The following is a 14,147-nucleotide window of genomic DNA, read 5'->3' as shown; positions in this document are numbered from 1 at the left end:
ACTGCATTAAGTATAAAAGAAAGTGAATTAATGACTTCTTCCACAAATTCCCAGACTTGCAGATTAAAGAAGTCTGACATGAAACACCAGAAAAAGTTATTTAACAAAAAAGTAACACTAAATATGAATGAAGGACAATTCTCACACAGTCAAAAAAGAGACAGACCTTAGGCCTCTTAAAGGTATTGGGATTTGAGCTGATTCAGCCAAATGGAAAGAAGGAGAGGAATAACTTCTGAATAAGTACACACTAAATGGATTTTACACTGAGAAAACACAGCATGCAGTTTTAGAAGACAAGTCTTGAATGCATTCCCAGTTTTAGCAGAATAAAAAAAAAAATAAAAAAAATAAAAGCTTTTCCTGGATAGAAATAGTAACTTGGAACCTTCTTGAAATCACAAAAGTTGGATTCTGGATTTCACTTCTAGGAGGACGGGGGAGAGAGAATGTAACAGCAGTATGACCAAACTTGTTCAGTTGTTATATGTTAAGTGCAAAGCCCAATTTTAAAGTCACAATGTAAACATATTTATTAATGGCCAGTCTTCGCGAGCGAAGATCCGGGGAAGGTCTTTCCACCTTCCAGCCTGCGCATTGGATTTTTTTAGGTGAGACACAGTGTGCGCGGAACTGAGCCCACCCTTTAATCCTAAGGTTCATCTGCCGGGGCCAAGCAAGCTTGGACGGTGGCAGCGAGGTCCTTAGGACGTAGGTGGGTTGCCGTTAAGGGCTAACGAGCCCCACCTGCCCGGGAGTGGCCCTGACCGGGAATCGAACCCGGGTCTCCGCGGTGATAGCGCGGCGTCTTTACCACTAGACCAGCAGGGGCTCCAAACATATTTATTACCTTAAAACAAAAAAGCTCAAAAAAACCCCAAACAGGTTTTGTAAAAGCATTTTGAAGGTATACTATTTCCAACTAAAATGGCTTATAGAGGACTAATTAGTAATAGAAGTGGCACAAGGATCTCACTAGCATGTTACACAACTGCAGAAAGTATTACAAACCATGACCTGAGCACACACAGCAGCACCCACACTTACTTCAACTCTTTGGCCAGGAACGTGCACAGAGCTTCTCCCAAATCATGGCCAAAGTGTACTTCTTAAAACTTTCTATCAAAACCAGCTGCTAGTTCATACCAAAATTAATTCAGTGTTATTACTGCAGATAATTCCTTTTTTTTTTTTGAGCCTTCCAGTCGTAGCGAAGCGATAGAAAGTCCAAACACCCTCTGAAAGAGGATAAAAAAGGGCTGTTTATTTTTATTCACCCATGAAAGGTGCTGTTGACTGTACATACATAGCACACTATTTACCTTCTCATATGAAAGTATACCTTTCTTAGAAAGGTCCCTCCTTTGAGTAACCAGGCTCACAGATCTAATAAAATGGTTACACATTAACAGCCTCGCCACCATATGGCCAAACCTGACCCATCAGACACTGGCTGAGGGAGAAAGGCTTAAATATCGTCTTCCAAATCAAAGCTTCCACAGACAGAATAATTTGACTTTACTCAACTGATACACAGGCTGACGAAGGCTGGGAAATTCCTCTACTCTCAAAAAAAAAAAAAAAAAAACCACCTATGGTTGTAGGCCTTTTGTACAATTACTTAGGATAAGTCATTAATCTTCAGAAGCAACTACATCTGTTAAAGTTAACAAATGCACACACAAAAGGAAGATTTTGGAAAAGTACATCCATTTGTTATGCTAATGTAAACCACAGAAATATACCATACTTGGTCAGATCAAAGAATTGTCTAGATTTTTACCTCTGCCATTTCCCAAAGTTCTTTCTTCCTCATCAGAGTTACTGAGCAGCCTAATCTGAAAAACACTGGAATATTGGTGTTTAACTCTGCTGTACCTAGTAAACACAACACTGTCATTTGTACTCCTAAACTGAACCGACATGAATAATGAATCCCTGAGCGATCTGATTCTCCACATTTATCCAATCGAGGGAAATAAGGCAGTTACTTCCTAAGCCTCCACTACAGAGCAAAGCATTTCCTAACAACCTAATTAAGAGCCTTGACTGTCCTTGTTCTTTCTGCCCATTTCCTTTTTCTAGGATTATTCTGGGACTCATTGTTTCATCAATTAACACTAATCCTCAGACTAAAGCTCTTGTTATACCCTCCATGGACGTCCTTCCCTCCCCCAGCAAAGAAACTCCAAAACCTCTTGCCATGGAAGCCAAAACCACTTTCCAGGAACTTCCTGTGTACATTTTCAGTTGATACCAAATACAGAAGTATGACCACTCTTAAGGACAGTGTCTTTCTCATCCACCAACTGCTTCCTTAGATCAGATCCAAGGCATTAACTGACTATGGAGGATTAGCATCTTCTACAGTGAAGCCGTACTTTCCAAGCAGGTTGGTGGTTTTTTTAGCTGTGCTGCTTTTAACATTTATAACATTTTAAGAGCTTTGGTATGATGCCATGAATCCTTTAGCAAACCAAATTGTTTTGTGTTAAATCTTTCCATCTCTCAAAAGAGACACAGATGTAACAATAAGTCTTGTGGAGGCTTCTAGCTGTGAGATCAGATGCTGCAATGGGCTGCGTGGGTATCTTGCCTCTCTAACGAGAAAAGCTCTCATTATCTCAAGTTACTTTTGTGGCTTCATGGTTTGTTTCTGTTCATCCAAGAACTGATACTCACTTCTAATGTATAAAGTCTAATAAATTATGCCAAATAGTAAAATAACATTAAAAAAAGTTTTTAAAAGCTTTGTTTTCTCACAGCAAGACAGGAGGTCTACTGTACACAGCACTGTGTCAGGACTTCTCCCTGCCCCAAAAGAACAAGTCTAACAATTGGTTAAGCCTGAGACCAGGACCTGCAGGTGCAAGATTGCTCAAAGACAACATGCTACAACACAAACAAATGTTCAGAAAGCTTTTCCCTCCCCTCAGCCAAAAATAGGTATTTTTCAGCTGAGACTCGATTCCACTGAAATCCAGACCATTACTCAGACATCAATGTCATGATTTCTGTAAGGGAAAAAGGTATGTAAGTCTCATCACACTGCATTAAAAAAGGGGTAGAATTTATGTGTGTCTGTGTAAATATATATATATACATATATAAATTAATGCCAGGAGCTATAAATATATTAGGATATTATATATTAATATGTTTTATTTATATTAATATGTATATGGGGGGGGGATTAATGTCAGGAACAATCAACTACTATGGAAGAATTGGATCCTGTACAAAGTACAAAGAAATAAGATTTTCATCTTCAGATGGTGGTGGTTCATGTGTTGTCTTGTTTTGATCTCAGAAACAAGTGACAAGAAGCATCAGAAGAAATTCGTGGCCCTGTATTCTTTGGAATCCACATCAACATATAATTAGAAGACCATCTGTTCACAAAATTTAACAACCCAAGGTAGCTGTTACCTTATCATCTGACAAGAAGGATCAAAAAATCCATAAATTTAATGTCAAGCACACTTTCTCATGGAAGGCCTGCATCCATGAAACATTTTAGGCAGTGAAAGAGTATTTAGTGAAGTGCCTGCTCCTCGACAGTGCTGCCCATGAGAACACGATGATGTAGTACATATCGTCCAGGAAAAAACGCAACCATACTTAGCTTTGATACAGATACCAGCGAGGCTCACTTAATTTTGGACTACCATTTATTACTTGCTTGTTTTTCCAAAGCTAGGCTGTCTCCCTGCTCCTCTCTCCAGCCCACTGAAGCAGGGATGTGAGGGGGGAGGAGACGGGAAGAAGCAGAAGAATGTACCACTGCAGAAACAGAAATGCATAACAACACCACAGAACGTCTGATTACAATGCAGACATCATACAGGAACAGGCACTAAACAAAGCACCCTTTAAAAAAGTAAAGTTTGGTCTCCACCTCTCTGCTATATTTGCAGAGCATCAAAAAATGCCTTTTCATTGGACAGCAGATCTCCATCCCTTCCTCCCTCCCTCAGTAAGTAGTGTATTTTCACTCTGTTACACATGAAATTCAAAAAGTCCTCACACCCCTATGACCTGATCTTATTTTGCATGCTTGCCATGAACTGCCCAAGATCATTAGGAAACTACAAACTGCATTTAAATTCCTTTTGATGTTGTGAAATCAAATTCTGGAAGAAGCTAACTACCTGCAAACAACTGCCCACCCTTGTCAGCTTATACTGTTTATTTTCCAAATAGTGAAAACTATCATTAAATTTTAAAAGCAATCCATACAGGAACTACATGCAGCATAGTGCAGCAAGGATTACATTTATCTCTGTTTCAAAGGGCTCCTAAACCAGAAGCCCCTACACCCAGGGAAGAGCAAAAGCAGCCCAACACATACACACCGTAATAATTTACCAAGAACAAGAAGCAGTAGAAGATAAAAAAAAAAAAAAACCAAAAAAACCCTAAAAGCTTGTATATAGATCAGAAAACAGCTTAAATGCAACAGGCATCAAGATCTTAGGTTTACTGATGATTGTACATTACTTAGCATTCCAGTTTATGAACCAAGTTGCTAAAATTAAACTGAAGAAGCCAGTCACATGGTATTTATTCCTGTAACTGTTATACATGAGTTTAACTCCTCCAATTTCTACGGTAATGATCTCTAGAAGCACTCTGAATGGTGTTCTGTGCCACTATTTTGGCACCTGATCTTGCTTGTTTCAGTGAGCACACATGCAATACAAAATATTTTATGCTTTTGGGGGGTTGGGGTTTGGTTTTTCGTTTGGTTGGTTTTGGAGTTTTTGTTTTGGTTTGGTTTTTGGGGTTGGTTTGTTGGGTTTTTTTGTTGGTTGGTTTTTTGAATGGGGGGGGCTCATGTATTGCTTGGGAGATCGTGGATCTTTCTTCTCCAGAATCCAGTCTCCTCCTCTGGTGAATCCATAAGCAGACCTTCTTAATAGAGGTCAAGTGACAAAAATTCAGATTACCATGAGATCTCTTCAAATACTGATCTAGATATTGATAACAGATCCCTCCTTTCTTTTCTTCATGTTTTAAATACAAACACTAACTCTGCAACTGCAAAGCATGATGTACATTGGTATGGCCCAATTTCTCCCAAACAATGCAGAAGTTTTTAATGTTTAATCCAAGATTATAAACAGAAAGAAAAAAATTAAAGTTCTCTCAGGATAAATAAAGGTAGGTTATTTAATATTCCTTGGAAGCAAAATTATCACCAAGTCAAGGGGGTTTTTCAGTGGTTTACTATGATCTCTAAGTTACAGTGGTGCTTCACATCACTGCTACCTGCTTTTCAAGGCTGGTGATATAACCAAACACCCCATTTCTACTTCACAGTCCAAGGTACTACTACTGCAAACACCAAGCAAATCACTTACACAGAACAACTGTTATCAACACAGAAGGAAACTAAATACATTTAGTCCTTGTATTTTTTCCACTACAGATGGTGACTCTGACCTTTCCAAGAGGATCCAACATAAATCTGAAAATGCTATCTAAAAGCACCCTTATGTAGAACCTTCTGGGTTATGAAACTTAAGTTTTGCTGAAAAGACTTTCTCTTCCAGTTCTAGTGACTGCTATCTTCAGACAAAAAACACAGAGACATAATTATGATCCACTCCATGTAGCTGATGCAGCCATTTTTCCCTGTGTTCAACGGATTATGGCGAAAATGATACAGAAAAACTACAAAGCATTATCCAGATCGTGTAATCTCAACTGGCTGTGCTTACCTGCTGACAATCCATTGTAATCTGATTTCTGCTGAGGAGCTCAAATCACTATGACTGAAAAGACTGGTATTTTACTGTATCTACTAAACACCAGTGTATCTAGAAAATTAATTGAAAGGAGTTGTAAACTGAAACATCTAGAGCACCACCACGTTTATTCCCTTATTCCCTCCCTGCCAGCTGAGCCTGCAGTGTCACTTCACAATGTTTCTTTCTTCAAATACTAATTCAGAGAGCTGGCATGAGTACTCTTGATGAGCTATCCAGTACAGTCATCATGTTCAGAGTACAGACATGTCCCCTCTAAACTCTTTTGCTCTCCAGCTCTTATCCCAGAATATACATATATATACAAATATCTATCCTAAACACAAAAGTTTCTTTGTTTTACTAATGTTTTGGGCATTATATGGACTGTTAACAGGATCTTGTTCTTTGCTGAGAAAAACCCTATTCTTTCCAACTAACAGTTTAGTCACGGCAGCCCACCCTGCTGTATCATCTTCACGTCTGTGAGGTTTCCTAGTATTACCAAATTCAAAAGAGTTAAAAAAAGCTCTATTTCAGTTTTGGGTCCTGGAGATACCCAGGAAGATTGGCATGAGTATTATTAGTGTAACTTCAACTTTTTTTCCATGGAATGGCAGTTCCATGTAAAGGGCTCCTCTCCTTTCTATTTAAATCAGGGCCACATAGGGTAAGGAAGACACAAGAGAATATTGGATTTGGCATTAGAAAGCTATAATATCAGTACAAGACCACTTAAAATAACTATAATGTAGGAGCACCTCTGTGCTATTGCCATCATCTATCATTGATAACTGTTCACTAAGTAACTAAAACGAAGCCTTAAGCAGTTTATAGCCACCTAGTCCACACTTTAGAAAGTAAGAACCCTTAGGGGAAAAAAGTAGTGAACTCAAATACCAGAATTACAATCATGCTGAAAGGGACAATGGCTTCTAGAGAAATACAATTACACGTGACTTTTTACAAATATACATACTAACTGGCAAAATAACACACTGCAAACCTAGCTAGGGGTATGATGTCTGAACAGTCCCAATACATAGTGGAGAAAGAATTATAGCAGAAAGAGCCTGCTCGAAGTTCTGCAGAATTTCAAGTAAACTCTCCCCCAGCTCAACTGCAAAAAAAGCTCAGTTAAATACTAAGTTCAGCCACACCACTGACGTCACCTGTTTTACTACAAGCTGCTTTTAACTTAGTAGTATTCCCCTTACATGTTTAATGGATCAAGTAGAGACCAGCTGTTCAGCCTATGCCACAGCTCAAAGCAACCCAAGGCGTTAGATTCTACCTCAACAGGAAACATGGGACTAAAGGAGCATTGGGGAACACAGATAAGCATAAAAGGTCTTTATTTTATTTCCTTAAAGAATTGGAAAAAAGAAAAACAACAGAACACAGAAGGCCCATCTCTTGGGTGATTAGATGACAATTTCTGAAGTCGCTGCAAAGTGCGACAACTTGATAAATGCCTTGGATATCAAGCACTCTTGAGGAAGTAGCTTTGAGTTATTCTAAGAGAACATTAAGTTATAATTTCATGCTGCAACTAAGGAAAGACAGAAGGAACCTTAAACCTGTCAAGAAAGCTGACAGACATCTGCCAGGGAAAGAATTATTTAAGTGTAATGCTGTGGGATACAGATAATGCCTTTAAGCCATGCCTAAGGAACCACGTACAGCACAATTGCACATCCACAATGGAAGAAAGCCTAGCTTTCTATAAACTAATAACTAACTCAGGAATGGCACCAGTATTAGAATGACACAGTACTAAGACATACCAAAACTTTTTTTTTGATACATAATTGAAAACCAAAAACATTAAATCAATGGAGAAGTGAGCATTGATCTGATTTTCAGAGGAAGAATGTACTCCTTAAAAGCTCAGCCAGTCTCAGAACAGCAGCACCCAACATTTCAGAGACTAACACACGGACAACTATATTTTAAAAACTTAGATGCTCATTACACACTACTATGAAATGGAGAGTACTTCTGACTCTGGAGAAGAACACTGAGGAAATGCTGGAGTACATCCCTCCCACTTCTCCATCACAATAAAGCAGAATCTTCTTCAAGTGCTTACCCCAAAAGCAAGGTGAAATTCCTTTCAGGAGTATTTTCTTGGTTAAACTCTCTCACTCAGACATCCAAAGGTCTCTGACCACAAAAAGACCACAGAAATGCATCAAAGCAAAAAGACGTTTTCAGCAGTACCACACTATTTTAGTTGAAACATAAATCAGATCTTAAATGTAGATCAGTCAAATGTGGGAAATTTCATTGCAGGGTGTTAAGACATCAAACTTGCACTGCACTACCTATTTTAAGAGACAACCACCTTGTTATCAGCAAGTTTGAATTCAGAGGAATTCCTTTGTTCTCAAGTTTCACATCATCCACCACTATTCAGTTTTTAGGCAAACTATTTCTATGACAGTGCAAAACATACTCACTGTCTTTCCTTTCCTCTTCTGGCTTCTGATGAAGAGGTTTCCAGGGAAACTTTAAACCACACACACTAAAAAGAAAAAATTATTCTTCAACTCAGAAAAACACAGTTGCTACTAAAGCATGCTGAGGAGAGTGATACCAAGCCAAAACCAAGCTCCTGTTTACTGGTTTCATCAGTTTCTCCTTGAATATGCATGGGTTTGCATAACTGAGAAACCATTTGCACTCTTCTTTTGGCTTCTTGAGAAGTAAGATTGGTTAACTAACCCACACTGCACTGAACAGACCACAGCTGAGCAAGATTAAAGCAGCCTCCACCCAGGTGAGAGCTACAGAGAACCACGTGCATGCCATTCTCACCGTTATATCCAAGATGTCCCTGCTACCTTACTGCCCTGTAAGAGGACAACCAAACAAAAGGATGTGACTGTCTCAGCACAGGTAGCATGCTCTTTCATCTCCCTCTTCATTCTCTGAGCTTTATCAAATCCAGAAAATTTCCTGGAAACCAGTAAGCAATACATCAATAATTGTGACTTATTTGCACATGTTCCCAAGAAACAGGAAAAAGAACCCGAAGACACTGGTGAATTTATTCACAGAAGGCTTTTCAGGTGCAACAACTTCCAAAACCAAGGGTCACTTCAATCATTCAAGCTGAGGTGACAAGAAGCATGATAAAAAAAACCAACCAAACAAAAGACAATCAGTGACAATCAAGTGTGTGCAGAGGAATAAAGAGCCATGACCACAGGAAAGAGATTGAGATGACTATCAGATAATGGCATGAGTCAGCCAGCATCTTGGCTCCACGAGCTGAGTCAACTTTTAACAATGCAATTGGCCTAAAATAAACTTTATTTAAAGCACAAGTAGTGCACGTGCAATATTCGAATTGAAGTCTAAAACTCCAGCTCCTGCAATTATAGTAGAATTCATTTTAGGGGGAGACTGGAGGGGTAATGATGAGATTTTTCTGGTCCCCCAAGAGATCAGGGAAATCTCTTGTTCAGAGTCTAAACAAAGAAGTCTGTTCAATTAAAGAAAATCCTATTAAACTGATCTTCCATATAAAGGACTGAAGTGACCACCTCCAAAAGGCTATAGAAGACACAATGAATTCAGAGTTTAATTAGGTCACACTGTTAGCTAACTATAATCTATTAATTAGCATTCTTAGTTTTTACAGCTCATTGCAATAATACCCTTTTACTTTTAAATTGCACCCTTCTTATTTTTGGACCAAAGTTACACAATTCTATCAGTGTGATAGCAATTACAGTGATTGCCTTAAGAACAGCAGCCTAGAAACATCTGTAAATGTTTAATTAGTGGATAAAGGAAAGACAAGAAAAAAAAAATCTAAGATAGAGGAATCACTGTTCTCTAGTTTATTCATATTTAGTTATTGCTTAATCCTTTCTAAACCATATACTCGTTGGATTTTTCTTGTAAGATATTCAAAGCATCTTCAAATGTCAAAACTGATTTCAGAAAAAAAAAGAAGTTACTATATTCCAAGACATTCTCTTCAATATGAAAACAGGACTAAAAATGAAAAGAATTTGAGAATTAAAGGACTTACCTGCAACTGAAATACAAAGAGCACCAGAAACTGGAGTGAACGGCATTCCACGTGTTTATTATCCTGGTACTGTACCACTCTAACTAAAATTTTCACTGAATCACTCCTTCTAAAGAAGTCCAACTTTTGCAATAGAAAGTATTTAACTTCAAGTTTTCTGCACTCCAAGAAGACATATGACAATGGACACGAAACGTCACACACCTTAACAAACCCCACATCGTGATAATCGCCATTTGGTAAGAATACAGCTAAAAAACCACATGACAGGTTCATTAAATTATTTCTTACTACCTTGGGAAAAGCAATTTACTTTCTTCAACTAAGTTCTTAAAGAACTGAAAAGAAAACTGCAGACGTATTCAGTGTAGCAGACTAAAATTAACCAAAAGGAATTTACTATTTAAGACAGGTCACCTGAAAGCAGAGTTCAACATGTGGAGTACTACCAGCACTTGCTCTCCTTTTCCTCCAACAGTGTTCCCTCTCCCTTCCACCTCCTAAAGCAAACCTTACAAAAAGGGTTCCCTAAAATAGCAACTATACCTTAAGAGCTACAAGAGCTTGATCATGCTTGAATTATGGAAAAATATTTCATTAAACGTCCTTGGATATTTAAAAAGCTCCACAGGGAAAGTAATTTTTGTCATGGTGAAAGCTGACTTACATTTCAGGGAACTTCTGGAGTTGGGTGGTGGGCCCATTTTCCATTAAGAGTGATAAATTTTATGACCTGAGAGTCCAGAGAGATGCATAACTCACATCTGGCCAGAAACAACTGAAGAGGAGGACACTAACTCAAAGACAAGTAGTTACTTCAGCATTAAGATAGCAAGAAGGTCCAGGTGAGAAAACTTGAAAAAAGCTTTTAATAAGCAGAACAGACTACAAAGAGACCTCAGCTTTAATCAGCCTCTCACTTTTATTTAAGTTAGAGATGCTTTTAAGATGGACAAGACAAAAGACCCAGACACCAAAGACTCTCTGTTCTTCTGCCTATTCTGTAACTGGCCAGACCACTACAAAAAAACCCATGGGGTGCTTCGTGAGAGTTGCACAACAAGATACACAGAGCTTAAGATAAAAGAATAGATGAGCATGTAGTAAACAGTGTTACTTAAATGTAGCCAAGAACGCAATTTGTATCTGCCTGAACACTGGAGGTCTGGAGGTTTTAATTCTAAAGTAAGAGCAGTGTAATTTGAACTTGGTTTTAAGGGCAATCCATCAAAATCCAGCAACAGCTCAGTTGTGTTTGGGGTCAGCAGTTAGCACATTCTGCATATCAGAGAATGCTTCAAGAGGTAAACTGTAGAAAAATATTAATTATGAACAGAGTAAAATACTTCCACAAGGAAACCAAGTGATTAGCACCAGTCCTAGGGAAAAAACCCACGACACCCAAGGAGAGATGAGCACTGAAGAGGTGGCTTACAAGTCTGACAAGAAACATTTAAAAAGAGGCTTGCAAGTTGAAAACACGTCTTACCCACATCAATTACCCAAGAAAAGCAACAATCTCATTTAGCTGCTTAAATGTGACATGCAAGTTTATTAAACTCATTTAATCCCGCTACCACACTAACATAACCGTGACATTAGATGACAAACCTGGTTTTCTTCTTGCAAAACTCTATATTGTTCCTTCCAAATGGTGATTTTTGACGCTTCATCTTTCCTCAGAGCTCTCTCCTTTTTTAGCTCAGGGCTCCAGAAGGTCTTGATGCTATTCATGGAAGAACTCAGCTTGCTTTCTTTCACCTCCACATCCTTGCGGAGCAGATCGTTTTCCCTCAGCACTTCTTTGAGTTGTGTCTGCAGATCCATGATGGTGTTATCCCTGGCCTGGCGCAGCGAGTGAGGCACAGTGGATGCCATGCTCACCGGAGGGAGATGGTGCTCCCCGAACGCAATGGTATCGCTGGCAACTCCACTACTGGCAATGTTAGGGCTGCTGCCCATCGCAGTCATCCTAACACCGTAAGGCAGCCGCCCCCCCGACCGGCCCAACGTCATGGTGCTCTTCGGGGTGTCTGCACCCACGTTCTCGTGGTCACTTAGGTACATAGGGCCGGACGTGGCATAGGCAGCATTTAAGGACTGGATGTTTTCCATAGAAAGGGTTTTCCCACTGCCACCCCCAGTACTACTCCCAGAGCTGCCTCCCGTGCTGTTGGTTCGACGGTGGCCCAGGCGTGGCGACCGTGGCAGCCTCGGTGAACGCCCTGGGCTCTGGTTGCTGGGCTCAACCTTCCCCACGGACCGAGCACTTCCATACATGATTAAGCTGGTGGTGTGAGGCAATCAGACAGGTAAAAATCAGGAACGGGAGAGTTCTTCAACGGGTATAAGTCAACTTAAGGCCAATCACAACTTATGACAGATCCAGTTGTCCATCTTCAAAGTCACGTGCTCGCGATGTTCAGGACCATATCTGTGTCAATAAGAATAACATATTAAAATCTGTATCAATATGAGTAACGTATTAAATACCTAGCTTATCACCAAATGTTTTGTCCCACACTGGAATAAAGTGTATTCTACTTCCTTTCTACTTCTACAGCATCTTTTCAATTTCCACTCACAGAAGAGCAATTTTTTATTTAAACCCTAATATTTAAACTCAAAAAGGAACTTCTATTCTTATTTTTCTGTTGTTGTATTATCACAGCAAAGAGGTAAGGGAAAGAGAATCCATTAATTTCCAAGCCAAAATTTTGTTGGTCATGATCTAACTCTACCATTAGAAGCCATCTGATCTTATCCTCTCTTTCTCATAGGCCCTAATTCTTTATCTATTACCTTTCTGAGTCAGAGAAAATCAAAATTTAAAGGCCACTCAGTAGTATATTTTTCCCTCAAGCACTGCTAGCTTCCATAGGACATGGTTTCTAAACCCCTGTGCTGTGAAAATAATCCTGCAAATGGGAAGATAGGATGGGCTAAAATGATTCTGATCATGATCTTGACTAGCAGGTCCCGTTCAGTGTTGCTGTCAGCCCTTCTTCAAATGCAGAAGTCAGACCCAAAAGTAAGAATAATCATGAAATCACTACTGACCACAGAGCTTAAGCAAGTATAGATGCAACTCTGAAAGAACAGCAATCACACAGCAGTGGAACCAAGGAGGGGAAGAAGAAGAAGAGAATCACACCTCCACTGAAAACTGGTTCTAGTCTGTTTGTTTTTTCCTCAAACTAAAATAACTTAAATCTTTGTTCAGGTTAAGAAAAGATTTCAACTGAAACATGCTTTTCATTAACCAGCTCAGATTAATTCCATTAAATAACATTCCAACAGCAGGGACCTGAAACACAGAACAGTATGACATCATCATGCTGCTGGTCCCTTCTCCCCTCTACTTTTTCATTAAACAAGAACTCTGGCAGCACATGCAGTAAAACTCCTTATGTTTGCAGTGCAATACGATGCTGCTGGACACGTGCTGGGAGGGAACTCTTTAGTACAGGGGCACTGGGCTGGGACTGTGGTTCGTAGTCAAGATCTAGTGGAAAAGCAAGAAACAGGGAAGAAATCCATTCCTGTGACTAAACTACTGCACTAAAGAACCACTCCCACTTTACAGTTCTCTTCCCCTGCCCCCTTCTACTTTTTTCCAGTGTAAACTATTTCATGTAACTGTTTGGCTCAGCTGAAATAAGAACACTGAAATGTTCCTGATCCCAACAGATGAAAAAATATTGGGCAGTGTCTTAAAGAGCAGCAGCACTTTATATATCCCAACATCTTTCCTTTCACACCAGCTTTTATCTTGCTGCCCCTTCTGTTCAGAACTTCGGTTTGACAGATATTCAGCATCAATTTTTCCAAATCTTATAGCATGGTAGTGAGATAATAATTGGGCAAGCAGATTAAAGACTAGATTTAAAAGAGGAATACACTTACAAAAGGAATTGTAGAAATAGTGCAAGTGGGTGGAAGGGAAGAGACAAAAGAATAATATTGCAGAAAATATTGGAAAAGAAAAAAGGAAAAGTGCGATGAAGAAAAGATACAGCATTTTTCCTTTCAGAAAAAAAAAGTTAGTAGAGGAAAAGATAGAGTAAAAATAGTTTTAAAATGTATAGTTTAAATTTTAAATGGAAACCAAGACCAGAATAAGCCAGCATTTTTTCATTTTCACACAACTGATATAGAAGATACAATGACATGAGTAATTTTACAAAGCTTATGGAAGCTGATATTGTGTTGTGAGTAGTTCAAGACATTCAGGGGCTCTCTCTCTTTTTTTTAAACAACAAGAAAAGCTAGCTACAAGATTGCTACAGAGTATTTTAAAACACAAATGTAAAGGAAAACAGGCCAAGGAAAGACAACCAGCAGCAATAATA

At 39.1% G+C, this 14,147-nt stretch overlaps 1 protein-coding gene across 14 annotated transcripts in view; it reads right to left on the bottom strand.

Moving 5' to 3' along the window:
* Positions 1-14,147, bottom strand: part of ERC1 (ELKS/RAB6-interacting/CAST family member 1) — a 290,009-nt gene that overhangs the window by 266,848 nt on the left and 9,014 nt on the right. For all 14 annotated transcript variants that reach the window (XM_050325542.1, XM_050325550.1, XM_050325546.1 and 11 more), the window contains exon 2: positions 11,407-12,229. In XM_050325542.1, the coding sequence (XP_050181499.1) occupies positions 11,407-12,075 (669 nt within the window). In that variant the 5' untranslated portion in view covers positions 12,076-12,229. The remainder of the gene's footprint in view (positions 1-11,406; positions 12,230-14,147) is intronic.

The sequence above is a fragment of the Myiozetetes cayanensis genome, unplaced genomic scaffold, assembly GCF_022539395.1.
Source record: "Myiozetetes cayanensis isolate MyiCay16 unplaced genomic scaffold, myiCay2020 scf3, whole genome shotgun sequence".
Taxonomy (NCBI): domain Eukaryota; kingdom Metazoa; phylum Chordata; class Aves; order Passeriformes; family Tyrannidae; genus Myiozetetes; species Myiozetetes cayanensis.
This window is presented reverse-complemented; position numbering and strand designations above follow the sequence as displayed.